The sequence below is a fragment of the Lynx rufus genome, unplaced genomic scaffold (assembly GCF_022079265.1).
Source record: "Lynx rufus isolate CCGP_SWC_20201006 ecotype Redwood Valley unplaced genomic scaffold, mLynRuf1.p SCAF_43, whole genome shotgun sequence".
In the NCBI taxonomy this organism is placed as follows: Eukaryota; Metazoa; Chordata; class Mammalia; order Carnivora; family Felidae; genus Lynx; species Lynx rufus.
In genome coordinates, this window is record NW_025814860.1 from 1121644 (window position 1) to 1148880 (window position 27237).

Sequence of the window (27237 nt, forward strand, 5' to 3'; positions counted from 1 at the left end):
CGGAGGCGGACAGAGGGGGACGAGGAGGGGGGACAAACAGGTGAGGACTCAGACCGTGAGCAACAGTGAAGCGTGGCCGTGGTGGCCTCGGGGACCGAGCTGCCACCAACCAGAGCACAGGTGGCCCCGAGCACGTGTTCCCTACAAAAGTAAGTGGGTGTGAGGACGGGGCTCTGCTGGGCAGCCTCCGACTTCCTCTTTTTGGTCGTTTTCTGGTCTTTGTCCCAGGGATGCAGCGGTCGCGAGGGGACCGCTGACCAGGCCTCAGACCGCCTTGGCGGAGCTGGGAAAACCCAAACCCGAGCGCGCCGGCCGGAGGCTCCCAGGCCGACGGCTACCCCCTGTTCTGCTTCGTCCAGACCCGGCGTCTGCCTCCCTCTCCCTGGGCGGACGGCCTCCCGGGCTCCTCCGCCTCGGCAGGGCCCGAGCTGGGGTCCACGCGCAGCCCTGCCCGGGGCCGCCACCCTGCCGGGTGCGCCCCAACCCCAGTGCTAAAACCTGTGTGGCACCGTGCCCTCGGCTACACGGGCTTGTCTACGTGGTCACCCGGGATGGGGGTGGCCGGGGGGGACCCTGCTTTCTTTGGGGGGCTCTGGAGGACTTTGAGGTGCAGCCCCCGTCCCTTCTCTGGGGGGTCGCTGGAGAGCACGGGAGGCTCTGTTTTGTGGGGTTCAGGAGGCACCGTGGCCCCCGAAAGGGAAGCTCTGGGTTCAGGGGCCACGCTGTGGCCGCTGTCCGCAAACAGGTCTCCGCCAGGGCCCCCCACGTCCAGCGGCTCAAAGGCGAAGCTGGGGACGGTCAGGTGCTCTGCGCGGCAGGCCGCCTGTGCGCGCCGCTCCCCCTTGGCGGCCGCGTCCGCCCCCGCCCCCTCCGCGGGCTCCAGGGAGTCCCTGTGTGGCGTGGCCTCACAGGACGGGGTTCGCCGTCTCAGAGTGCCGCTGCCCTCTGCCGCCGGGGGCCGCGCGGTGCCCTCGTCCTCTGCGGGGGGGTCTACGGAGATGCAGGGGGGGCTCATCTTCTTCTTCCTGCGGGCCCCCGAGGGGGGCTCCGCCTCCGGGACCCGGGCCTTCGCCTCCCGGACCTCCGAGCGGCCGTCCCCTCCTCCCTGCTCCGCCGAGGGCCGCCTCTGCTCATCCGCCTGGCCCGGCTGCCCCCGGAAGCCCTGGGTGTCGACGCCGCAGAACCCGTGCAGGTCCGGCTCACCGCCCGCTCCCGGGGCATCGGGGGAGGCCGAGGGGCTCTGCGCCGAGCTGGTGATGTGGCTGACCTCCTCGTCAGCAGGGTCCGGGGCCTCGGCCTCCTCCCCTCCTGGGGCCGGCGGCCTACCGGAGACGCAGCGCTGCCCAAAAGTGTGCTTGCGGGCGCGGACGCTGGCGGGCCTCGGGGAACGGGGTGGGGACCGTACGGAGGCCCCCAGGGACGCCTGCCTCACGGGGGTCTTCCCGCCAGGCTCCGCCCAGCCTGGGCCACCATCCCTGGGGCCGGCCATCTGCCCTTCCAGGGAGCTGGTGCGCACGGCCTCCTGCAAGGATACGGGGTCAGGTGACCAAGGAGGCCGGGCAGGACCCAGGCAGCAGCCAGGGGCGCGGGAACCCCCACCCCACCCGCAGAGTAGGACCGAGACTCCCCAGGGCAAGCGGACACGCCGTCCCCCGGCCCCACCTATGCCGAACGCACCGCTCGTGCTGGGGGCACAGCGAGGACAGAGGACTAAGGACCTGAACTCCCGTGGGCAGAGCCTGCTGTGGCCCGGGAGGCCCCCGCTGGGCACAGAGCCCCCACCCTGCACAGCGCCAGCAGGGCCCGGAAGCCCAAGCACAGGGCACGTGGCAGAGAGAGGATCTGAGGCCGCGGCAGGCGGAGAGTGGTCTCCGGGTACGGGCGAGGCTCAGGGGTGCTGCGCTGCACGGGACCGAGACTAGTGCCCGAGGAGACACGGTTCCTGGGCCCTGTACGTCGTCCCAGACTGCAGGGACGTGCCCCCCTCCCCTGGTGTCCCCGCCACTCATCTTTCAAACGGGAGGGAACCGCGGTGGGGCCCCCAGGCCTGGGCCGCGGGACTCGGAGGGCTTCTCCTACCTGTCTGCGGAGCAGTCGGCTGAGGCTGGGGGAGCGGGTTGCGCCCCGAGGGGACAGGGCACCGAGGGCGTCGGTGTCCCTGGCTGGGGATGGTGCGGCCGAAGAGACCCGGAGGGAGGTGCAGGGCTCCGCGGGCAGGGAGTGTGCAGAGGTGGACAGACCCGGGGCAGGACCTGGGGCAGGAAGGTAAGAACGCTGCAGCCTCGGCCACCTGGTGGAGGCCTGGCCGCCCCGTCCCACCGGCCGCCTCCAGGGGCCTCACCCGAGCAGGTTTCCGCATCCGCTTCCGGCAGCGGGCGAGGGTGTGGGGCGGAGGCGGGCGCCACGGGCCGGAACATGTAGCTGTCGTTGGGCAGGGACAGCATCCGGGACACAGACACCTTGCGCACGACCAGGAGGCCGGGGGCGTCCGGGCTCTGCGGGGCCGCGGGCCTGGGGCGGGCGGGGGGGCCTCGCGCCACCTCCAGCTCCAGCTCGGCGTCCAGCTCGGCGTCCTCGCGGGCCTCCTTGTTGCTCTCCTCCAAGTGCTTCATGAGCACGGCCACCACCACGTTGACCAGCACGAACTGTGCCACCAGCACGAAGGTGACGAAGTAGATGGGGGAGATGGCTGGCAGGTACGTGAGGCAGTGCTTGTCCTCGCGGGCGCACTCCCGCAGCGTGTCCTGTGGAGGCAGAGCAGGCGACTGCGGGGCGCCCCGCCCCCCGCCCCCCACCCCCTCCCCCCCCTGCACCCCGGGCGCCCCGCCCCCCACGACGGCTCAGGCGCTACCTTCATGATCCCGTTCCAGTTGTCCCCCGTGGACACGCGGAACAGCGTGAGGAAAGCCATGCCGAAGTTGGAGAAGGTGGCATGCCGGCTCAGGCCCTCACAGGGGTTGTCGTCACTGCACTCTGCCGGGGAGACCCTCGCTCGGTCAGCCCGAGGGCTCTGCAGGGCGGTGTATACCCTGGGCCCCGAGGCCACACAGGGCCACGCCGGACCCAACCGAGAGCCCTGCCCTCCCCCAGGGAGCAGATCGCGCTCTCTTGGGGAAAAGGACCCACGCGCAGCTCGGGGGCCCTGGCAGGTGGGTGCTGGCCTCTGTGGGGGCCGTGCCCTTTCAAGGCCGGGGGAGGGGAACAGGGCTGCCTGGAGCCCCACCCTGACATGTGAGACTTTCCAGGTGGACACGATCTCTGCGGGTACACAGGCCAAGCCCTCCGTGGCAGCTGGTTCTGGCTGAGCCCCAGCAGAGGGCACCCCTGCTCCCCAGGCCTGCCTCTCAGGTCAGCATGCCCTCGGGCCCCAGGGTCAGGACGGACACGGCTGCCTCGTCGTGGGGCATAGGAAGCACCCCGAACAGGGGGCTGGGGTCTGGGGCACCAGCTGCCGAGTCCCAGGATCCCCTCTGGGCAGACCCTGAGCTGTGACGGCCACCTCCGCCGCCTTACAGACAAGTCCACACTAGCGGCTGCCGGAAGCCACTAAGCACTCAGTGACATCGGATGTTTTTGAGGAGATCCCAAGGGACTGGGCTGTCCTGGAAAGTCCCCACCTGCTCCCTGCCCACGCTGGCCAGAGCCTCGGGCCTGGGGGGTGGAAAGAATCCCCGGTGACCGTTAAAAAGGACACGGGGCAGCGTTTGTATCCCAGGGACCACAAGGAGCGGGGAGACGGGTGCATGTGCCTCGAGTGTGTATCTGCACGCGCACACTTCCTCACGCTCACGTATGGCCCTGTCCTCCTGGCTAGGCGTGAACACGCGTGTATCCGTGCACGCCTGTGAGTGAATACGTGTCAGGGGTCCGGCACCACACTCCTGCGAATGCGCGGATGCCCCTGTGTGAGGCCGATGCACGGGCGGGTCGTGGGCAGTGAGGGCTGATGGGGGCGGCGGCTGGGTGAGGACACAGATGGGGCAGGAGGCGGGTGGCCGGTGTCTGCCGGGCGGGCACCCGGTGCCCGGGGGGCCGCATGCGCGTGGGCGAGGCTGCGCACACTCACCGAGCCTCCCAAACAGCTCCACCCCCAGGGCAGCATAGATAAAAAACAGGAGCATGAAAAGTAGGCCGAGGTTCCCTACCTACACGAAGAGAAAAGCAGAGTGAGGTCAGGGGCAGCCTCAGCCCCCACCCGCTGGGCTCTCGGCGCCCCACCTCGCTGCCCTCACCCACACTCCTGGCCAGGCTCCCGCCACTGCCTTCGAGCCCTGTTCTCCACCCGTCCCTTCAGGCCCTGGAGCTCTGTGGCCCCCGGGGGCCCCTCTGCCAGCACCCCCACCTCGGTCCCTCCTCGGTTCAGTTCCTCACACCCACCCTGCACCCCGGGCCCCACCGCCCCCTGCTCCTCTGCTCCTCAGAGCCCCAGGCCACCTCCAGCCTCAGGGACCCCACTGGGGGCTAGCTATGCAGACCTAGGGCGTCCTGCCCCCTGCCCAGCCCTGGCACATGCCGCATTCGGCAGGGCGCCCTGGCGTCCTGTGACCCGTGCCGCTCCTTCTCTAGCACGCATCCCCCTGACTCCTCCACCCCTTCCCCCCATCACTCCTGCTGGCACGGGCCTCAGGGGCCGCAGAGGGGACAGGAGGGGGCTGGCCAAAGGTGGGAGGGGGTGTGTGATGTGCAGACGGCTGGAGAGGAGGGGCTGTGGGGGTGAGTGAGCGGCTGGATAGGAACGCGCTGGGCTAGCAGACGGACAGCTGGCTGGGAGAGCTGGACGTGGACAGAAGGACACAGGGGTGGACGGACAGATAGCTGGTGGGAGGGCTGGAGATGGACAGAAGGACCCAGAGGTGGATGGACAGCTGGTGGGAGAGCTGGATGTAGGGAAAAAAGGACACAGGAGTGGACGGACAGGTAGCTGGTGGGAGGGCTGCAAATGGACAGAAGGACACAGGTGGAGAGATGGCTGGTGGGAGAGTTGCATGTATGGACAGAAGGACATGGGTGGATGGACAGACGGACAGCTGGTGAAGAGTTGGATGTACGGAGAGAAAGACACGATGGACAGACGGATGGATGGCTGGTGGAGAGGTGGACGTACGGACAGAAGGACACAGGGGTGGACAGACGCGCTGGGTGCAGTCCTCTGAACTCAGACAAGTCCTTCTGGCCCACGTCCTCTGCCCACTGCATCTGCAATCGGACTGGGGGAGGTGCGCCCTGGTCTCCAGTCTTTCCCAGAGGAACCGAGGCCCAGAGAGACACGGCCCTCCTCTCTGCCAGCACAGCAGAGGCGTTCCTTGCACACGTGGGGCGGTTACCGTGGCTTTTGCAAGACCGATGACCGTGTTAGCGAATGAATCGCATCGAGTGAGGCCCCCCCCCGCGTCTCGTGGTCTTGGGGGCGGCTGTAATGCCCACCTCGGGGCCGTGAAGCGGACCCGGGCCCCGGGTCGAGGAGCTGCTGACCTACCTGGGGCAGGGCTTGAACCACCGTGTCCAGCAGGGCCCGCATGCCTGTGGCCATCTTGAGCAGTTTCAGCACTAGGGCCAGGAGCCGAGCATCAGTGGGGGGCGTGGGGCCTGGGCCAGTGTCACCCTCCCCTGCTGCCGGAGACCCCGGGGCCACCCCCATCCCTTACGCTCCCCGGCCCCCGGACCGAGCCCAGGGGGACGCCGCAGGGCGAGCCGAGGAAGGATGCTGGGCCCGGGGCCGCGGAGGCCACGAGCAGGGGTCCCCGGGCGGGACAGGCGGGCGGCCTACCGCGGGCGATGCGGAGCACACGCATGATGCGGATGATGGTGGGGTTGATGGGCAGGGCCGCGTTCATCTCGATCTCCTCCAGCGTGATGCCCATGATGGACAGCAGCACTATGGCCAGGTCCAGCTGGTTCCACCTGGGGCAGGAGGCGGGCGGGCTCAGGGCCTCCTTCCGGCGCCCCGGCTGCGTCCCGCACCGCTACTCGGCAGGACCGCGTCGTCGGGCCTCGGGCCGGGACCACGGGGCGCAGGGCTGTGGCTCTCACCCGCCCGTGCCCCAAGGGTCCTCCAGGCCCCGGGGCCCGCCCCACACACCTGTCCTTGAAGAACCTCCGGAACCCAAAAGCCACCAGCTTCAGCACGGCCTCAAAGACAAAAACGATGGTGAACACGTAGTTGCAGTACTTCAGGGCCTCGTCCAGCGACTGTGAAGAGAGCGTCAGGCTGCAGGGCCAGCCCGAGGTGCCTGTGTGCCAGCCCCAACCCCCCCCCCACGGCCCCAGCAGACCCTCGTCCCTCGGGCCTGGCCAACAAGCCCTTGTATGCAGGGCAGTGCCTGGTCTGGCGGCGTGGACAGCCTCTGGGCCGAGGGCACCCGACCCTCCCAAGCCCAGACCCCTGGCCCAGCCTCAAGTGGACCCCTGCCCACATCCCAGGACGTGGCCATGCCACACCCGGCGTGGCTTCAAGGAAAGCCACGGAGGTTCAGGGTGGGAGGCTCTGTCGTTCTCGTCCCTTCCTCTGAAGGAGAAAGAGGGATGCCCTTTCTTTGATGAAATGGGGACGCAGACCAGATCAGGGTGAAATAAAAAAGCCGACTGCCTTCCCCCTGCCCGTCCCCTGCCCAGCTGACGCCTGGGCAGCTGGACGTTCCCACAGACAGCACTAATGGGGGGAGGGCCCTCCTCGTTCGCAGATGGCACCATGGAGGTAGAGGGGGAGGGCCCCCCAGGGCACACGGCCCAGGGAGGTTCAACCAGTTCTAAAAAAAGGAAAACAAGGACGCTTTGCTCAAACCATAGCTTCACGTACCCCACCAACCCCAGCGAGGGCTTGGGAAAGTCTGCAGACGTGGGACCCCCGCCCCCGGCTCTGACCAGGTCCACCCCGCTGAGCGTCAGACCCCACCAACGGCCCTCCCAGGGCCTGCGTCCTCGCCACTGGTCCTGCGGACGGCGGTGGGGGGCGGGGGGAGCGGGAGTCTCCAGGCACTGAGCCCCACCTTGGGCTGGTTGTAGTGTTCCATGGACATGGTGATGACATTGACCCCGATGATGAAGGTGATGAAGAGGTCAAGGTAGTGGCTGGTGCACAGCGAGTGGATGGACCGGCGGGTGGGCGAGTAGTCCGCATAGTAGGGCCGGCGCTGGGCCTCTGCAGGGAGAGGGTGCCGTGAGCTGGGGCAGGGGGCTGCCTGCGCCCCGCGGCACCAAGATGGCCCCGTTCGTCTGCTCGGAAGCTGCGGTGTGCAAGCTGCTGGGGAAGGGCCTTGGGCTCAGACGCGGGGGTTTGCGCGAGCCTGGGGGAGAGTTCCTCCCCAGAAAGGGGGCACCATTTGGGGCAAGAAGTGGCTCCTGCTGCCGGCTGGAACCACGGGAGGGGAGGCCTGGGGGACTGGGTCTCAGGAGCATGTCGCCCATCTGATCAGGGGGCCCCAACCCCAGGGCAGGGCCTAGGAGTGGGCCTGGCAGCCGAGACCCCACCTGGGCCCTGCCCTGGGGCCCCGCCCTGGGGCCCCGCTCAGTCCCCACCCTGCCGGGGGCTCCCAAGCCGGGCTTCGTCGTCGTCGGCCCTCCTGGGCTGACAAACACCGGTGCAAACGCCCTGACGAGGAAGCCTGAGCAGACAAGGGCCTTCCCGGGCGGCAGGGTCAGTCCATCCCCGACCCCAGCCGCCACAGGGCAGGCTGGCCTACCCCCTGCGCGCTCTCTCTCTCTCTCTCTCTCTCTCTCTCTCGTTCCGGGCATGAGCTGGCCCCGGGAACCAGGCCCAGAGTCCCTCCCTCCTCGTCCTCCAAGGGGCCAGTGGCCACCGCCTGCTGTCTGGGCTCTGCCGGACCTCTGGCCCATCTGAGGTTGACGGCCACGACCTGGGGCGGGGGTCATGCGTCCTCCAACGGTTCTGCCTGCACTAAATGCTGCCTGTGGTCACCCCGTTAGAGCTTATCGGTGTCGGCTGAGCACCAAGTGAAAGCACAGCTGCCCCCACCGCACACGGACACACTCCCGGGCCACAGCACCCTGCACAGGCGTGGCCAGGGTGGCAAGAGCTATGGCGGCCCGAGCCAGAAGGCCCAGGGCCTGGGAGAGCAGGGGCTGCTGGGAGCCGACCCCTCCCCGGGACCCTCATGCTCCCTGGGCTGGCGTGCAGTCACTAGAGAGCTTGGCTCGGCTCACAAAGCCAAAGACGCAAGCAGCCGGGCGGGGCGGGCCAGTGCCGGGGACGGGGAGCGGCCACAGATTGGCAGGTGCCCCAGGACGCAGCAGAGCTCCAGCCATGCAGGCAGCCAGGTGGAGGGACGAGCCCAAAAGCGTGGACACGGCAACACGGACACCAGGCAGGTGAGCCAGTGAATCCTCCCTCCCGCTGACGCCTGGCGCCCGCCCCCCAGCCATCCTGGGCCCACCCCGCGATGGACCCCAGCAGGCCCGGCACCAGCCTGCAACGTCCACCCGTCCCCACGGCAGCAACGGAGCCCGGAGCAAGGCCAGCCCGTAGCCCCGTGCACTGGCCGGCCGAAGCGGGGGGCTGAGACATGCGGGGCGGGGGGCAGATACCTGGGCTGGGGAAGGTGCCTGGAAAGACAAGGAGATGGTCTGAGCTGGCCTCGGGGGGTGGGGCATGGACACTCCACACGGGGCGGGGCAGGTGGGGACACTCGGCAGGCCCCCTCCTGCAAGAAGCCCTCCTTGCTCCCGAGCTGGCTGGGACTCCCCTAAGACCCTGTCTGACTGACGGCTTCGCTCGCTCTTCCCTCGGGAAACGGACCTGCCCCTGTGGCGACGGGCGCTGGAAACCGGGGGTCTCGTTCGTGTCCTGGGCCCCTTGGGAGAAGACCCCCGCGCCACCTGTCCCCGGCGCCCGCCCTCCCCTGTCCTGGCCCCTCCTTGGGTGGGGGGGGGGTCCGGCCCCCACGCAGGCCCAGGACGAGGCGGGGCACTCCGGTCCCGCCGCGGAGAAGCTGCTGGGGCCCGCGTGGGAGGGAGACCCGGCCGGAGCCGTTCCGCAGTCCCACGGGCACGGGGCTCCCGCGGGTGGAAGGGGCCGACCCACCGCCACCCGGAGCGCCTTACTCCTGCGTTTCCTCTCCAGGCGCCGCTGCCGCTTCTCCTCGCGCCGCCGCGCCTCCTCGGCCTCCTGGTGCTGCCGGCACTTGTGGAAGTTCTCCACCACGACGCCCACGAACATGTTGAGCACGAAGAAGCTGACGATGAGCAGGAAGGAGATGAAGTAGAGCAGCATCCACGGGTTGTGGTTGGGCACCGGCTGCGGCACACAAGTGACACGTGGGTCCCCGTCCTCCAGAGGGCACCTGTCCCCAGGACGGCCCACGCACGGCAGGATCCGAGACGGGGCTGCCTGGGAGAGCTCTGGCCCCACACGGCCGCGAGTTCTGAGGCCAAAGGCAGCCTCTTGGGGTCAGGTTGCCCGAGACGACCCAGAAGACACGGAGAAGTGGGTCCCGGGAGGCCGGGGCTGCCCCCCCGCCCCCCGCACCTGCTGATCTATGCCCACGGCGTCCAGCCCGTCATACATAATGTTCACCCAGCCGTCCTTGGAGGAGAGCACGAACAGGGACATCAGCGCCTGCGGGGCCGGAGCAAGGGTGGTCACCACAGCCGTGCCTTCACCCCGAGACACCCGAGGGACCACACGACCCCCCGCTGATGGTCTCCGGCTCACAGACAGACCTGACCGTGACTGCCGTCCGGGGTTTCCATTTTTCCCAGAAGGAGGAGGGCAGCCTGCACCCGCTGCCTGCACCCCATCCCTGCCCTGCCCATCCCCCACCAGAGCCCCGCCCCGCCCACCTGGCCTAGGTTGTCGAAGTTGTACTTTCGCCGCACCCAGCGGTAGCGCGCCGCCCGGCACTCGGCCTTGGTGGAGATGTTCCTGGTATCGGCGCCTTCGCAGTAATAAAACTTCCCCTTGAAGAGCTGACCAGGGCGTCGGGGTCATCCGGAGGGCCCCCCCTCCTGGCTCCCAAGGCGGCTGGGACTTCCCTAAGACCCTGACTCTGACGGCTTCGCCCGCTCTTCCCACGGGGCCGGAACTCACGGGGGCGGACCCATGAGTCCACCGGACCCGCCGCCCCGCACAGCCCTCCCAGGGCTGCCGGGCTGCTGCTGACCACAGACCACTGTCCCACAGCCGGGACACCCACGGGCAAGCAGGGTGCGCACCTGCACCCCCAGGATGCCGAAGATGATGAAGAAGGCACAGCAGATGAGGACGATGTTCCCGATGGGCCTGAGTGACGATATCAGAGTCTCCACCACCAGCTTGAGGCCTGGAGCACGGCTGATGACCCTGGACGCAGAGCAGGGGCCCATCCTTGAACCCAGCCCCCAACCCCCATCCCCCATGCCCCCCTCCCTCCCCCTTCCCTGACTCCAGGACCCGCCCCTCCACAACCCCACCCCCACCTGGCAAAGGCCCCGCCCCTTCCCCACTCCTCCTCTCCCTGCCTCCTCCTTGACTCCAGGCCCCACCCCTCCCTGGCTCGGCCGAGGCCCCGCCCACCTCAGAGGCCGCAGCGTCCTTAGCAGGCGCAGCACTCGCAGGATGCCCAGGATCTTGGCGCCACCGGCGGAGGCCATGGCTACCACGATGTCGACCAGGGACACCAGGACCAGCAGCCCGTCCAGCACGTTCCAGCTGCTCTGCAGGTAGGCGTGATCGCCGGAGACCAGGCCCAGGGCCACCACCTGGGAGGCGCAGAGGAGGAGCCCAGGTGGGGGGCACATTCAATTGTGGGGGGGCTGGGACAAGTACAGAAACCGGACACTGCTGGGCCCGCTGGTACCTTCACCATCATCTCAGCCACAAAAATCGCCGTGAAGATGTAGTTGGAGACACTGAGGAAGACACGCTCCTGCAAGGACAGGCTGGTGAGAGGGGCCGGCCGCGCTCAGCCGCGCCCCCACCCCCCGGGCCAGAAGGGCATCTCACGGTGCTGCTGGGGTCGATGTCAGGCCTTTCCAGGGCGATGGTGATGCAGTTGAGGAAGATGAACACCAGGACGACGTGATCGAACATCTTGTGGGCGATGATCTTCTGACAGGAGACCCGGAACCTGGGCGGTTGGGCACGTGAGGCAGCGTGACCCGCTCCAGGGACAGCGTGGCTGCTACGGCCCCAGAGAAAACAGCTCCGGGGCGCAAGAGACCCCGAGGCCCAGGGACGCTCACTGCGTACCCAGGGGGCGGAGTCAGCCCCTCGCCGCGTGCCCCTCACCTGTTCTGCGGGGAGAAGAGGTACAGGGCCCAGGACTCCCGGCTCCGACACCACGCGGGCTTGTAGGGCTCCAGCACCTTGCGCAGGCGCAGGCAGCAGCTCTGGGGGCAGAGGACGCAGGTCCTCAGGGCCCCTCCCAGCCTGCCCCCGCCCCCCACCGCGGGCCCTCCCACACCCAGGGCCCCCCTCCTCCTTAGGCCCAGCCCCATCCTTCTGTCTCTGGGGTCCCAGCAGTTCCAGCCTGGTCCTCCCCACCCACTGACAGAGACCCCCGCTGGGAGTCCAGGGGACCCCTCCCCCAGCTGGCCCCCATCCGGCAGAACCGCCCTGAAAAAGGGCCTCACTGAGAAGGTGGCCCTGCCCTCTGCATCTGAGGAGCTGCCTGCCGGGGGCTGACCTGCTCAGGGCTCGGAACCACCCCTCAGGTGGGCGCAGGGTCGAGCCCGGGGCCAATCTGCTCCAGGGCTCCGGGTGGATGAGCTGAGGCCGTGTCCCCGGCATCAAGGGCTGCTCAGCCTGGCCTGCTCTCCCCACCCACTTGTCTTGGGGCACCAGGAGACCCCACGAGTGACGCGGGGCCTGGGTCCCCGCCTCAGGCTCTGCTTTGGGGAACAAACCCAAACAGGAGGGAGGCGTGGAGGACGGCCCCACTCACGTTCTCCACGTCGTCGTCATACTCGGCCGAGTCCTCCTTGTGGCTGTCGATGCGCAGAAAGAACTCACTGGGCAGGGCGAGCACCTGCCCGTTGCAGTCGTGGAACTTGCTGGGCAGCAGCGCGGCCGGCCGCGGGGGCCGCAGGTCCAGCGTGCTGCGGTGGTCCAGGGACTCGGCACGGCGCAGCGGGACGGTACGCGTCCCCGGCGGGGCCCCCGCCCCCGGCCTGCCGTCCTCCGCCTCCTCGTCCGTGCTCCCCTTGCCCTCCCCGGACAGCAGCGACTCCCGCTCCCCGCACTGGCTCCGGCGCTTGAGGCTGGGTGCGCGGCCCAGGCTGTTCCAGCTCGAGCGCCGGCTGCTCCAGGCACTGTTGGGGCCCCAGTGGGCGCAGGGCGAGCTTCGGAGGCTGGACTGTGTGTGGGGGGGGGGGCGAGGAGTGAGCAGGGCCAGCCCCCCGCCGGGACGTCCCAGGCCCTGGGCACCTGGCCACGGGGGCTTTTCCTGACCAGCTGCATTACTTCTAACCCTGCCGGCAGCATCTGTCTGCGGGTCACCCCCTATAACGCGCACACGCTCTTTCGGTGCTCTCCTGTGGCACAAAGCCGGTCAACGAAGAGCCTGAGACAGCCAGTGAGTGTTGGGAGTGCTGAGTCGGGCTGGGGCGGGGGCTGAGCTAGACTGAGGCTGGGACTCGGGGTTGGGGTGGGGCTGAGCTGGGGCTGGGGCCAGGGCTGAGGTGGGCCTGAGCTGGGGCTGGGGCCAGGGCCGGGCTGGGGCTCGGGCTAGGGCTGGGGCTGAGGCTGGGGGCTGAGCTGGGCTGAGGCTGGGGCTGGGACCAGGGCTGGGGCTGGATTGGGGCTGAGGCTGGGGCTGAGTTGGGGCTGAGCTGGGGCTGGAGCTCGGGCTGAGCTTGGGCTGACCCGGGCTGAGGCTGGGGTCGGGCTGGAGCCAGGGCCGGGGCGGGGCGGGGCGGGGCTGGGGCTGGGTTGGGATTGGGACTCGGCAACTTTGACCGTTCTGGCCTGGAGAGCAGGTAGTGGTGCTTATCAACAAGCCTGGCACCAGCACCGGGCCAGACATCCTCAGACACTGGTAGGGCTGCTGGGTGGGCTCCCAAATCAGCTAACTGGCCACCGCTGGACTTATACAACTGTTGAGTTGCTTTTGCCTCTGCCTCCTCGCCCTCTCTGCTTTTACTCACTTCTACCCCCCGGGGCCAGCACGACGCTGCCTGTCCCCCTCCCTCGGTCCCCAGCATCCAGACTGGATGAATCAGGCCGCTATGCTGCTGCTCGGCTGAGCGCTTCTGGGTGATGGCCACACTACGTCCCATCTTCCTGCTCTGCCTCGACTTTCCTGCGTGTACACGCCCCGCCCACCCCTGGCTTCCCCTCGGCGGCTAGCTTCTCCCACTCTGCCCCCCCTACCCGCCCCTCCCCCGCCTTCCGGAAGCAGGGTGGACTGTGTCTGCTGGGGCGGCGTTTCCTGGGTTTGCATGGGGAGCCCCCGCCCAGCTTCTATCATGTGTCCCCCCCACCCCCCGGCTTCTGTCACGTGTCCCCTCCCTGCGGTCCCTTTCCTTTGCCCTCCCGAGGTACGTCCTGCGCTCTACCGGCTTTTATCTTTCACTTCGGTCGGGAAGATGAACTGCCGGGGAGGAAGGGATCGCCACGCGCTCCCACGTGTGCTCCGCTCACGCTCCACGTACGGGAAAACGGAGCGCCTGTCTCCTCCGCTCGGGGATGGGGACCCACGGGGTGGGACTGTGGCGCGTGCAGGACCCGCACTCATTCTGGGAAAGGCCCCAAGGACCCGCGTGGGTGAAGCCTGGAGCCGGGGCAGGGGAGGGTCCCTACCAGTGACTTCTGGTCGCCCAGCTGGGGGTCCACAGAGCTGCTGCTGCCGCGCCTCGACTCCAGGAGGCCGGGGGCCGGGTCCAGGTGTGGGGAGCTCTTGGGGGTGGGCATGGGCGTGGCCGCTGTGCGCATGATGAGGGGAGGGGGCAGGCTGCCTCGGCCCTCCAGGTGCCCGTTGGGGGTCACTGCCAGTGGGTACATCTTCACCTCTGCAGACAGGAGGCGGGGATTTGCACCTGCAGAACTTCCAGGAAGCGAACGTGCCCCCTAGAACTTGCCCACGGGAGCCCGTGCTAGGCCAGGATGGGGTGAACGGCACCCCCTCGACTCCCATGGTGCAAACGCTCACCCGTGGCCCGGGCGTCTGGGAACTTGTCAAAGTCCTCCTCCAAGTGGGCGGACGTCTTGTCCTCGTCCGTGTCGGATCTGTTGGCGTCACCCTGTGGCCGCAAACAGAAGACACACGTGAGGGTCCCCGGGGACAGGAACCATCTGTGTCAAACACCCCCACGCAGGCCTCCTCCCTGGGCTAGGCTGGCGTGGAGGTGGACGTAGCCGGGAGGGCTCGGCCCGAGATTACTGCCAAGGGCAGGTGTGGTGGCCAAACGACGCTCGCTCTCCATGTCTGTCTGGTGGGATTCCCGCCCCTCACCTCTGCCTGAAAGCCCTCCACCAGGATGGCCACCAGGAGGTTGAAGAGTACGTAGTTGCCGAAGGTCATCAGCGCCACGAAGTAGAGGGCCGCCCAGGAGGAGGTGGAGGCCATGCCGTTGTAGAGGACAACGTTCCAGTCTTCCTGGGTGAGGATCTGCGGAGAGGGGCTGGTTGGGGCCGGAGATGCCGGGGAGCCCTGGGGGGCGGCTTCACCTCACTGGCCTCAGACAGACCAAGGCACATGCTGGGGCTGCCCCGAGCAGGGCGGGGGGTTCTCCCGGGGACCGCCGTTCCCGTCAGGGGATGCCTGCCCACCCCGGCTGTACCTGGAACACGGTGACGATGGCCCACAGCAGGGAGTCAAAGTTCTTCCTGTCGGGGACCGTGTCTCCAGTGTCTGTTGTCAGGCTGAACTTGCACCCAAAGAGATGCATGCCCAGGATGCTAAGGGCAGGACAGGATGGCAGGGAGAAGAGCAGCAGGTGAGCAGGTGCAGCGCCACGTGGCCATCCCTGCCCCCAGGGGTTGCCCTTCCACGCCTTCCCCATTGGCCGGGTCCCCAGCTTCCTGCTTTACAGGGTCCTCCCTGCCGGTGCCCATGGCCTAGCCACCTCCATCCTACAGGTGGGAAGACGGAGACCGGGGTGGGAGGAACCGGGGCCTGTCTCACTCAGCCTGCCTGGGCCGTTCTCTGCCCCAGCCCATCCTTGAGGCTTGACCCCACGCCAGGCTGGCACACAGTGGGTGCTCAGCACATAGCAGGTGAAGGCTGCCCCCACTCCTTCCCTGATTTCCTTGGGGCACAGATCCTCATCCATCCATCTGGGGGTCCTGCCCATCCCCCCACCCGGCTGCGAGCCTGCAGAGTGGAGCCCACTCTGGGGTCCCACAGGGCCTGCCAGCACACGGAGGGCCAGCCAATGAAGTCTGAACAGAGAACCAGTGACGGAGCCTCCACAAACGGGGGGGCAGAGCAGTGGGCGGAGCGGTGGGCGGGCCGTGCCCTAACCACGTAGCCCCGCGGGGGGAGGACGGCTCCCCGGCAGCCAGCCCACCTGAAGATGAAGATGAAGAGCATGAGCAACATGCAGAAGGTGGCCACGTTGTCCATGGTCTTCATGAGCACCACCAGCTGGCGCCGCAGCGCGGGCATGAAGCGCACCAGCTTGAGCACCCGCAGCAGCCGGAAGGTTCGCAGCACCGACAGGCCGCCGTCCGCCTGCCCGACGATCTCCCAGACGCTGCGGGGCCGGGCCGCGGGTCAGGAGGGGCCCCGCCTCCCAGCGCCACGCCCCCTCCTCGCGAAGACCACCCCCCCCCACCATGCCACGCCCCCGGCCCCTACTCTTCCCAAAGCAGGAATGCCAGCCCGGGAGCCTCAGTGGCTGAGAAGTTAAGCCGTGTCAAGGCGACTAGAGCCCCGCGGGGGGGGGGGGGGGGGGGGAGGGGGGGATGCGATTCACCATCTAAATAGCTGCTGTCACTGGTGGCTGCCAGCCCCCAGCAGCTGCCAGAACTTGGGCTCTGATCTGGTCAGAAACTTCTCCACCCGGGGCCCTTTCCCCATCCTGTGCTCCTTACAGCGAGCTCCGCCTACCTCGTCTGCTCCCACTCAACCCTGTCCCCGCCAGGGGGGACCCCCTTGACTCCCGAAGGCCCTGCTTCCTCCTGGGGGAGACAGGTATCCCCAGATTCTCCCACTCCTTCCCGTGTTGACGCCGTGCCGCAGATATCCCAGAGGAAAGCTGGCCTTCCTTGCAGGCACGGAGCCCCGAGTGGACTCCAGCCAGGAGGCGGAAGGGCCGCCGAGTGTCTACGCCGTCCCCACAGGGAACGGCTCCACCACATTCTGGAAACATTCTGAAACGCGGTGGACTGCGTGCAGCTGGCAGCGCCAGTAGGAAGGGACCTGGTCCCAGGGAGGGGACCCCGCCCTGCCCACGATGTGTGACTCTGTACAGCCTGCCAGAAACCAGCCAGCAAGCCCTCTCCCTCCGACTGGGGCTCTGCTCTCGGGGCGGGGCGGGGGTGCGGTCCCGGGCCCCGTGGCCCAGGCGGGAGACAGGGGACCACCTGATGACCACGATGATGCCGTCGAAGATGTTGTAGGGGTTCCGGATGTAGCCCAGCGGGCCGCAGGCCAGCAGCTTCAGCAGCATCTCCAGGGCGAACACACTGGTGAACACGATGTTGCTGATCTCCAGGGCGTTGGTCAGCTCGTCAGGCTGCGGGCAGTGGGGAGGCCGTCACGCCCCACCCACGGCTCCCACCCCTCCGAGGCAGGAGGGCTCCCTGCCCCCAGGAATCCGAGCGCGGGTTCAACTACACTGGTGCAGCGGCTTGGAAGCCACCCGACTGGCTGCCCTCTGGAGGAGGAAGCGGATCCCGGCCTGCCTGGCCCTCCCACCCTGACCGTCTCCGGCTCCCCTAGGCCCTGCCAGCATGTCTGAGACCGGAGCAAATGGAGGCCACGGGGACGTGGGGGCACCAGCTCCAGGGTAGGCGTGGGGGACCTGCCTTGCATCTGCTTCCCTGGCGTCTGGGGCCTCGCATACCCCTTCTTGCTGGCAGGAGGTTCCAGAGGTCTTCTTACTGGGGACCTGCTGACTTATCTGTGTGTGTGCCTGAGCTAATGTATATGTTCCCACGCATGTGACCACGCCTGTGCACACACGACACGGGTCTATACACGTGTTCCCATCTGCACGGGTGGGTCTTACACGTCCACGTGCACTCACGTGACCACACACACCGGCGTGTGCACGTGTCCACGTGTGCAGAGGCTCTTCCTTACCAAGGAGTCCCCTGAAATCTGCTCACGTCCCTGTCCTTGCCTCACACCCTCCCGAAAAGAGCCTCCCCACACGGGGCCTGCGGAAAGCCACCAATGCTCGGGTTTTCCCTAAATCCTGCCGAACGAGAAAAGCCCGAAGGATGGGACACGAGGAACTCCATTTGGCCACCCCGAGTGAACCAGCCTGGTCCCTACGCCTTCTCCCTGCCAGACCCGGCTGCCGCCCTTCCTGCGGAGGCCCCGGTCCAGGGCGGGGGGTGAGGAGGGCTTCCACGGCTGCTGGGGGGCCAGACAACCCCACCACGGGCTCCCGAGGGCCATTCTACACTTTGGCCTCCCGTGGCCACGACGAGCATCCCAGCAGGCCTGGCTCACGGAAGGGGAGCCCTGATCTGCGAGAGCTGAGCCCATCCTCGGAAGAGCCACCAGGTGGCCTGGGGAACGCCCTTGGCCTCTGCTAGGTCTGTGGTGCTCTCCGCGGACCCCAGATGGGTAGAAGCTCCACACGGAAGGCACGGCCCGTGTCCGTGCTCACTCGATGAGGACCCAGTCCCAGAAAGGGACAGGAGCGTTTGTCAAAGGACTGAGCAGCCACCGTCCCTGGCCCCGCCCCCACCCTCAGGTGGGCCCGCGGCCACCTGCCTGCTCGTGGTACTCGACGCCCATGCTCAGCGTGTTGGTGAGGATGGCCACCATGATGCCGCGGTTGAAGTACTTGCTGTCCACGATCCGGCGCAGTTTGCCACCGAAGGCGGCCCAGACGCGGCCCGGCCCGCCCTGCTCGCCCGGGGCCGCCCGCCGCCGCGCCCGCTGCCGCGCGCTGCCCTGGCCTGGCGCGTCCGCCGCCGCGGGGGGCCGCATGGGGTCACGGCGGTCCCCGTGCCGCACGTCCTGCGTGAACTCGTAGACCCCGTTGCCTTCCGAGCCCCCGCTCTCGGAGTCGCTGAGCTCGAAGTCAGGGTCCTCCGGCGCGCTGGCACAGTACGGGCAGCTCTTCAGTTCACAGGTCAGCGTGCCCGCCTGGGGGCTGGGCAGGGGGCAGGGCACGCTCAGGCCCGACAGGCGGCTGGGGGCCCGGCCCAGTCCTGCGGGGGGAAGGACACGGCCGGGTCAGGATGCCGGGCCGCCCCTGCGGCGGAGGCCTCCGCGGGGTGAACGGCGCACGCGCGCACGCCGCACTCACTCCGCCCACACCCAAGGGTAGGGGTTCGAAGGAGCAGAGCGGCCGATCGGCCCCACAGCCACGCCACCCACGCAAACAGAACGCGAGCCACGGTCTCGGACTCCGCGAGGCGTAATTCATTGCAGCGTCCCGAGTCACTGCTATCTGAACCTCCGTCACTCTGACACAGACGAGTCACAACAGTCGCCGAGGAGCCGTGACACCGCTCTCCTGTGCTGAGTCTCTGGGACCCAGGGCGGGCTTCACCCCGACTTCACCCCGCAGCTTCCACCGCAGCCCACACTCCCGGGAGGCACCCGGCGGCCCTGCCCTGCCTGCTCCGGATGCGCCGTGGCCCGCACCCTGCACGCACCCCCTGGGAAGGCCCTGCAGTCTGCAGGGGACCTGGTGTCCCTCCACCTGCCTATCCGAGGTGGGTGCCGCGGAGCTCCAGTGGGGAGGGACCGTGAGTGTGTCGGGGGACATCCCCGCGCCCTCGGGGGCTCCGTGATCTCTCCCTCCCTCCCCCTGCCCCAGCACCCCCACCTAGAAGGGGACCAGACACTCTTCCAAAGTGGTCAGTCCTAGACATGGGCAGGTGGTCCCTCCTGGGGCCGGGGGGGAGGGGGGGGGAAAGAACACAGGCTTCAGGTTTGACGGGTTCTGTCAGCCTCAAATTCTCATACCCTCCTGGGCAAATGCTTGTGTGGCGCTTGCACTGAGGCTACGTGGGGCTCGCTCTAGACCAGGTGCTGTCCCCCTGCCACCGGTCGTGTCACGGCCCAAGGGGCCCGGGGCCTCCCCGGGGAGCACACGGGCAGGGCAGATGTGAGAGCCCCGCCTCCTCTCAGCTCACCGGGCCCAGGTCCCCCCTCCTCTCCACAGGCTGGGCCCGGGGTCCTTACCGTGCTCCCCGACCAGATGCTGGATCTTCTCATAGGGATCAGGGCCCCTCAGGCTCAGGGGGCTGTGCTCTCCGGCGCCCGGAGGCCCGCCGGCCTGCTTCCCCTTGGGCCCGAGGCCGGTGCCGCCTCTGTTGCCGCCCACCGACGAGGGCAGGATGGTGGGGTAGTTCATGGCCCCCAGCCCCGCGGCCGGCTTGAGGCCGGCGGCGGCCGCGGTGTGTGCCACCCGGGCCCTCTCCTGCGGCCCCTCCACGTGGCAGTCTGCGTGGTACACGCTGTGCACTGACTCGGCGTCGGGGCGCCCGCGGCCCGGCGAGGGCGGCGACGGCAGCGCCCCGGCCCGCACCAGCCTGGTGTCCTCGGGGCCGGGCCGGCGCGGGCTACCGTGGCTGAAATGGTAGTGGTGGTGGTGGTGGTGGTGGTGGTGGTAGACCAGGTGGTGGACGGAGGCCGCGTGCCTGCCCGCGCGCCGCGGCCGGCGCCCGGGACCCTGGCCGTGCAGGGCGCCGCCGGGGTCCACCTTCTGGCGCCAACGGCTCTGCCAGCGGGCGTACAAGCGCAGGCCGCGCCTCTTGACCTTGCGGCAGACGTGGCCCACGTACTTGAGCAGCTCCTCGTAGCAGCTGCCGGGCTCCGAGAAGCTGGCCAGCGTGCTGTCGTTGGACAGGTAGCGTGCGCGCTGCTCCCGCATGAGCTGGTTCTCCCGCTGCTTGGTCTCCGAGAACTGCGTGGCGATCACCACCAGGCATAGGTTGATCATGAAGAAGGAGCCCACCTGCGGCAGGCGGGCAGGGGTGAGCCTCCTGCGACCCGGCCGCTGACCCAGGCCGTGGGGGAGGGGGTCACGGGCTGTCAGGGTCGGGTGGGGCGCCCCTACGACAGAGACCGAGCCCCGGAGGGAGACGCCGGAGAGCCACTGCACGGTGGCCGAGGACCCAGCTGTGAGTGAGGCTGGTGGGAGCGCCCCAGGACGGGTGGGGTCCTTGCTGATGCGACGCCGAGCCCCGGCACCCACCGCGGGCTGCACGGACCCTTGCCCCCATCTGCGCACATGTGGAGGACACGGCGGCTGGCGGGGTGGGAGAGACCCCCCCTTCCCGTCACCTGCACGGCTCGCCCCCTTCCCCACTCGGTCTGTTCCCGACGAGACCCTCTCGACCGTGACCACCGCCCGCGCCTCTCCAGGGCGGACCTCTTCAAACCCCTCAGCTTCACTCCCTCCGTGGCACGGTCACCACGCGATGCTCTCCTCTGCTCACACTTGTGGTCAGAAACGAGGCAGGGCGTCTGCCTGTCTCTGTGCACAGCAGGGTCTTCACAGACCCTGCCCCGGACCGCACGACGTCTGGAGGCCCATCTCCACCGTAGGGAGCTGTGCCTGCTGGGGCACCTACGCTCCAGAGAGCCATGCCTTTGGGGCAACCTGTTCTGCGGAAAGCTGTGTCCGGAGGCTCGTGAACACCGTGGAGGGCCGTGACCCCAAGACACGGTCCAGAGTCTTCTGCAGCCTCCAGACGGGACCTGGCCGTGAGAGGGCCTGACGAGGCCTCCCGGAGGTGGGCTTTCTCCTCTGACCACCCCCCACCGGGAGCTCAGCAGAAGCCCCCGGCCCTAGCACGGGCAGCCCTGGGTCTCCTTTGCTCTGGCCCGCCCTGCTGCTCGCCTAGTGCAGGGTCCCCGAGGGAGTCAGCAGAGGCTGGGATGGCGCAGCCTGGGGACGTGGCGACGTCCACCGAGAGGGGAGTTGAGGGGTCTGCGGTCAGCTGTCACGACACAAGGGCACCTCCACCCACTAGCGCTGGCGGCCACAGACATCCTGCCCAGCCCCCAGGACTCGCCCCGTCGCCCGCACTCACGATGATGAGCAAAATGAAGTAGATGAAGTTGTAGAAAGAGTGGGCGTCCATGACGTAGTACATGATGTCCACCCAGCCCTCCAGCGTGATCACCTGGGGGGGCAGGCGGCTGCACACACGGATGGCCCTGGGAGGGTGGCAGGGGCCTCCTCGCCTGCGTCCCCTCGGGGCCCACCGTGGGGCTGGTAGGGCAAGTGAACCGACCCCCCGGGGCCCCCCCACGCTCGGTGCACCCCCTCGATGGGGAAACTGAGGCCCAGGCCCTCAGCCGCAGAGCCGGGACCCACCTGGAAAATGGCGATCCAGGCGTAGCCGATGTTGTCGAAGTTGATGGCGCCGTTGTGGGGGTTGGAGCCGCCCGAGCGGCACACGTTGTAGTACTGGTTCCAGTTGATGCAGGCGTTGCGGCCCGCGCCAGCCACGCCCTCGGCCTGCGGCTGCCCGTAGGCCTCCCAGCCCAGCGTGCACTCCACGCGCAGCTCGCGGCGGCTGGGGATGTGCGAGCACTTCTGCATGCCGTTGTCCCGGCGCGAGGAGCATATAAAGGGATTCTCCTCGCCCTCCTCTGTCTGGTAGTACGGCCGCAGGAAGGTGAGGTTGTTGTTCCTGCGGGTGGGCGGGAGGCGCAGAGGCAGAGAGGGAGACACAGAGAGACGCGGAGAGATGGGGAGAGAGAGACCAAGATACACAGGAACGCACGCAGAGACAGACACAGAGAGGCAAAGACACAGAGAAGCCAAAAAACAGTGAAAGACAGAATCGGGAAACACGAAGGCAGTGAAAGAAAACAGGCGGGCAGAAACAGTGAAACATGAGCGAATTAACAGAAAAACAAAACCACACCTAAAAACAAAGAAACCAGAACCCCAACCAGAAATAGTCTAGAAAGGGCGCATCCTTAGAGCTTAAGGCTGGAGAGGCAGAAGCCTTCTGGGAGTGGAGCACTGGGTGCTAGACTGGAGGCAGACTGGGGGCGGAGCACTATCCTAGGCTGGGGGAGGAGCCTGCTGGGGACAGAGCATTGTCCTGGGGTGGGGGAAGGAGCCGGCTGGGGGCGGAGCATCTGGGGCTGGGCTGGAAGAGGAGGATCCTGCTGGGGGCAGAGCATTGTCCTGGGCTGGAAGGGGAGGAGCCTGCTGGGGGCGGCTCTTATCCTGGGCTGGGGGCGGGGCATCGTCCTGGGCTGGGGGAGGAGCCTTCTGGGGATGGAGCATCAGGTGCCAGGCAGGCAGGGGAGGAGCCTGCTGGGGGCGGAGCATCTGGGGCTGCGTTGGAAGGGGAGGAGCCTGCTGGGGCAGAGCATTGTCCCGGGCTGGGGGAGGAGCCTGCTGGGGGTGCACAGCCCACAAGAGCCCTTAGGGCCACCCACCTGGCAAAGGTGCTGTCCAGGAAGCAGCGGTTGCGAAGCAGACCAGCCCAGAGCTGTACGCCCACGATGCCGAAGATGAAGAAGACAAAGAAACAGAGCAGAAGGACGTTCCCGAGCATGGGCAGTGTGTCCAGCAGCAGCGTGACCAGGATCCGCATGCCTGCAGGTGGCAAAGAAGTCAGCAGGGCGGTGCTCTCCCGGGGTTCCTCTAGGTCCCCACCCCTCCTGTGGGCCCTGCACCCTCCAGCTGTTCATATATGGGTATCAGCGACTCGGGGTGGGGGGAGCCTGCACTGTGTCCCTACACATTCAGCAGGCGAGGCACAAGGACCCCCGTGGATCAGACCTATTTAAAGGACAGCAGAGCTGTGGTCCTAGGTCTCGAGGCTGACGGGTTCCCCCCACTCCTCCTGAATGACTGCCAGAGCCCCAGGGGCCCCCAGCAGCTCAGGCTTTGGGCTGCCTCCAGCCCTCAGGAGCCTGGGGTCTTGCAACGGGGACAGGGCTGGGAGCATTTCTTTCCGTGCTCTGCGGGAACCATGCAGAAGTGGGCCCTGCACTGGAGGGAGGTGGGGGGGGGGGGCCGCACGGACACCCAGGGCACGTGGTGGTTTTTCCAGAGAGAGTTTTGAAGCCCTTGTTGCCTGGGTGCTGGGGGCTGTGAGAGGGTAAGTTAATTAATCCAGTCACCCAAGCCCTGTGTGCCCTCTACTCACCTGCACCCGTCCCCTCCCAGACCTGAACAAGGGTAAGACAAGCAAGGGCCAAGGCTCAGGCAGCAAACAGCACCCTCGGCCAGGGGGTGGGGGAGGGGGCAGGTGCCGAGGCCTCAGAGCAGCACCTGTGAAGTGGCAAATGGCAGAACGGGCACCTGGGGTCACGGGGGGTGAACCATAGCCAGGAATGGCATGGAAGTTTCAGAAGTGGCGGGGAGGAAGATTTTTTTAATTTTTTTTTTTTTTTTAACATTTGTTTACTTTTGAAAGACAGACAGAGACAGACCACAGGCAGGGGAGGGGCAGAGAGAGAAGGAGACACAGAACCTGAAGCAGGCTCCACGCTCCGAGCCACCAGCACAGACCCCGACGCGGGGCTCGAACTCACGATCATGACCTGAGCCGAAGTCGGCCACTCAACCGACTGAGGGGAGGAAGATTTGTGAGGGACACGCAGCCAGACGTGAACTGGCTCAAAGGGCCACAGATGCGATCCAGGGATCAGAGTGGGCCCCAGGAAGCCAGTGAGATGCAACTCCGCCTAGGGGAGGTGTGCAGTTTGGGACAGGGAAATGTCCCCAGAGGGAGGCCAGGCTGCTGGGGGCAATTCTGGACACTGCAGACGTTTAACCTGAAAAGTGAGTTCTGCAGAAATGGGCCGTGTTGTGGCTTCCCTGCTCTCAAAGGCGGGCCCAGGTGAGCAGACCGCGTGGTGGGTGCCAGGCACCGAGCTGAGAGCCACGCACACCAGCTCCCCTCACGCTCACAGCCGCCTGGGGGGTGGGGGTGGGGTACCACTAGTGTCCTGCTGTTACAGTGGGGAAAACCGAGGCTCAGGGAGGTTCGGTACCTTTCCCAGGCTCACACAGCACCTGAGCCCCACCTGACCCCTGAGGACAGAGCCAGCTGGGCAGGCGGGAAAAAGACCCAGGGGTCCCCCAGCACAGCACAACTCCGTGACACCTGCCCTCTGGTGGAGCTGACGGGCCCGTGGCAGGGGGGGTACTGGTCCCTGGCGGGGGGGAGGGGGGGCACACCCTTCGGGGGGCTGTGGGACAGGCCTGGGTGCCGAGGCCGCCAGGACTCAGGCCTCCCCGCTGGAGAGGTTGTGTGCACACGGTACGCGCAGACCCGTGCACACACACGTACGCACACGCCTCACGTGGTACCGTGGGCACTGCCCTCCTGCCCAGGGAGATGAACGGCTGAATTCAGACGCGACACCGGAAAAGACTCAAACCATTCCCCCGCACGGGCAGATGACCCGTGTAAGGGCGGGCCGCTTTCCAAACAAGCACCCACGTGACTTCCCGGAAGCTTCTCTATGCTGCCCTGAAGCACCAGATGCCTCTGGCGGAGACAGGACCTGAGAGTCAGTGGCATGCGCCAGATGACGAAGCCACCAGGGCCTGCACAGCCCCCAGTGTGACCCAAATGTCGTGCACGTGAGAAGCCCGAGGCCCAGAGCGTCCGGTCACCCCGCCGCACTGTGGGGAGCCAGGACCCCACACTGCCTGCCTGTCACACCGCAACATGGTCCAGGATGGCTCTGTCCTCCCCAGAAGGGGCAAATCCTCCAGGGCCCTCCTCCCCCAGGACGAGGGTCTGTGCTGGGGCCAGAGAGTCCAGAAGCAGGCGGTGTGCCCTAGGGGACCCTTGAGAGCTGTCAGTAAGGCCGGTAGGACACCCAGTCCTGTCCCACGGGGGGGTCACTTACTGGGCACACGGTTGATGGCGCGGAGGGGCCGCAACACACGCACCGTCCGGATGGCGGAGAGGCTCACGTTGTGTCCGTCCAGGGAGTACTCCATCATGCTGGTGGAGGGGAAGCGGGACACAGAGGCTCAGGGGGTGCCCACAGCCCCGGGGACAGAGGTGAGCACAGCCCTTCTCCAGGGCCAGGAGGCCCAGGGCAGGTGACCACACGTTGGGGGCCCGGTCCCTGAGCTGTACGCAGAGCCTCCCTGGGTCACCACTGGGGCCCCTTACCGCTCACCCCATCTGCCTGTCCTGCCAGCCCCACTGCCAGCACAGGGAGCCCCAGGACCCGCGTCCCGCTCCCTGGCAGAGGCTCCCCACCCTCAGCCTCCTCCCAGATTAGGCTTTGCCGGGGGGCCCCTGCAGAGGGCACCGCCCATCCCCCTTCCTGATGGGCCCCAGGGGCTCCCAGCCAGGCTCGGTCAGGCACTGGCGCCACCGCGGGGCAGCCCTAGCTTTGGGGGCCGGGGGTCCGCACCCCGCCATGACGATGAAGAAATCCAGCCTGTTCCACGTGTCGCCCAGGTAGCACTTCTGCCCGAACAGCCCCAGGGCGACCATCTTAATGATCATCTCCACGGCAAAGAAGGCGAAGATGAAGTCGTCGAAGGCCTGGCGGGAGGTGGGGCCTGAGAGGCGGGGCCTGGGAGGCGGGGCCTGCACCCCCGCACCCAGGGGCTGCCCCCGCACGCCCGCACCCGGGGATGCCCACCACGGGCCCACCTCCAGGATGCTGCAGCGCTCCGACCGGCACTCGACGTCCTCGCAGGGCCGGAACATTCCCAGGGTCACGCAGTTGAGCATGATGACCAGCATGCTGACGTGCTCGAACCACGTGCGGCAGGCGGTCGAGTTAAGGGTGGACGCTGGAGGCTGAGACGGCCGCGGGGCAGCAGGGCAGGGGGCGGCGGCACCCCTACGGCCGCACGGTGCCCACAGGCACGTCACGGCCCGAGCCCTCAACAGCCCCCGCGCCCACCCCGTCGGCCGGGCCTCAAGGGGGCAGAGCCCTGGCGCTGGCCACCGTGCGCAGTGACCGCTGCATTCCCGCGCGGGCCACTGCTGCCACCCCCGCGCTGTGGATGACGGCTGCGGCCCCTCTGCCAGGCTCTCCCCCCCCAGCTCGGGTGTTCCAGAGTGAGGCCACACACTCAGTGCCCAGCCGGGACACCGACACATGCTGCAGAGGCACACGAACCATGAGGGGGACTCCACGCTAACCCCCCCACGTGATGCCAGCAGGCGCGGGGTGCCCTGACCACAGCAGCTGGGATGACGGACGCCGGCTTTAGCTCAGCTCAGGGACTGCGTGTGGAGGACCCACAGCCCTCCTGTGCGCCTGGATGGATGGGGGCCAGGGAGGCCACCCCAAGCGGCCTACAGCGACCGGCCACCTCCAAGAGTGTCCTGCTGGCAGGAGAGTGTCCAGGTGGCGTGGGGGCCTCGGGAGCTGGGTCAGCAGCCACCCCCAGGTACTCTGCACCTCGGCCACCCAGACCCGCGAGAACTCCCGGGCATTCCCAGAGCAGCCACCAGGTGGCGCTGGGGCCCCACGCAGGCTGCACAGTGGCCTGGCCCACCGTAGCTGTCTCTGCGAAGGGGTGCATCCCTACACCCAGCCCAGCGGGATCCCCAGGAACTCAGGGAGCCCTGTGTGAGGCATGGGGAGAGAGCCAGGCAGCACGGGGGACGGGGGCTCCACACAAACCCTGTGGACACACGCACGCAGTCCTCGTGGCCGGGAGGGCTTGGCGGTACTCTGTGCACCGCCTCCCCCCCCGCCCATGTCATCCCCACCGCACGAATCCCTGGACCCACCTCTGAAGTGGGCTTTCTGTGGGGCTGCCTAAGCCGGAGAACAAAGGGAGGAGAGCAATGGCCTAGGTGCCCAGAACCTGGGGCACGGTGGGGATAAGGCCTGGGGAGCTGAATGGGGTCAGAAACACGGGGCATGAAGGAGACTCCTCTGCGGGGGCTGGAAGCAGCCCGTGCCCTCATCTCCCCCAGCCTCCTGGGCAGGGGCAGAGCCAGCAGGACACAGTGCAGGGGCAAGAGCGGGTCAGGGCCAGCAGGGCACAGTCCGGCGCGGTGCCAGGCCACCAGGGTAATTATGTTCCCGCCGAGAGCGCCATAATTACAGTTAATGGGTTCAGCAGTAACAAGTGTTTCTTCTGTGGTCTGGCTGCAGAAAACCAGAAATCAGCTTCCTGCTAAGGCGGCCCCCTGGCCCCCAGGCCCCACGATGGGCTGTCCGGGGAGGACAGGCTGACACCCTGGGGGGGTGGGGGGGG

The 27237-nt window shown here is 67.8% G+C and overlaps 1 protein-coding gene across 2 annotated transcripts in view; it reads right to left on the reverse strand.

Annotated features, from left to right (window-relative positions):
* Window positions 1–519: 519 nt before the first annotated feature.
* Window positions 520–27237, reverse strand: part of CACNA1H (calcium voltage-gated channel subunit alpha1 H) — a 59898-nt gene continuing 33180 nt past the window's right edge. Inside the window, exons 2-34 of one of the 2 annotated variants that reach the window (XM_047097938.1) lie at window positions 25670–25781; window positions 25425–25558; window positions 24906–25003; window positions 22473–22632; window positions 21391–21709; window positions 21104–21196; window positions 19248–20022; window positions 17823–18265; window positions 16460–16611; window positions 15442–15627; window positions 14713–14830; window positions 14385–14540; window positions 14082–14172; window positions 13733–13941; window positions 11877–12287; window positions 11222–11322; window positions 10937–11060; window positions 10791–10859; window positions 10508–10692; window positions 10168–10294; window positions 9796–9921; window positions 9482–9571; window positions 9058–9250; window positions 8542–8559; window positions 6987–7138; window positions 6080–6189; window positions 5768–5901; window positions 5477–5547; window positions 4067–4145; window positions 2852–2973; window positions 2342–2744; window positions 2080–2252; window positions 520–1522 (exon numbers count right to left, since the gene is read on the reverse strand). In XM_047097938.1, coding sequence (XP_046953894.1) covers window positions 521–1522; window positions 2080–2252; window positions 2342–2744; window positions 2852–2973; window positions 4067–4145; window positions 5477–5547; window positions 5768–5901; window positions 6080–6189; window positions 6987–7138; window positions 8542–8559; window positions 9058–9250; window positions 9482–9571; window positions 9796–9921; window positions 10168–10294; window positions 10508–10692; window positions 10791–10859; window positions 10937–11060; window positions 11222–11322; window positions 11877–12287; window positions 13733–13941; window positions 14082–14172; window positions 14385–14540; window positions 14713–14830; window positions 15442–15627; window positions 16460–16611; window positions 17823–18265; window positions 19248–20022; window positions 21104–21196; window positions 21391–21709; window positions 22473–22632; window positions 24906–25003; window positions 25425–25558; window positions 25670–25781 — 6736 coding nt within the window. In that variant the 3' untranslated portion in view covers window position 520. The remainder of the gene's footprint in view (window positions 1523–2079; window positions 2253–2341; window positions 2745–2851; window positions 2974–4066; window positions 4146–5476; window positions 5548–5767; window positions 5902–6079; window positions 6190–6986; window positions 7139–8541; window positions 8560–9057; window positions 9251–9481; window positions 9572–9795; window positions 9922–10167; window positions 10295–10507; window positions 10693–10790; window positions 10860–10936; window positions 11061–11221; window positions 11323–11876; window positions 12288–13732; window positions 13942–14081; window positions 14173–14384; window positions 14541–14712; window positions 14831–15441; window positions 15628–16459; window positions 16612–17822; window positions 18266–19247; window positions 20023–21103; window positions 21197–21390; window positions 21710–22472; window positions 22633–24905; window positions 25004–25424; window positions 25559–25669; window positions 25782–27237) is intronic. The other variant, XM_047097940.1, reaches the window with a different exon arrangement.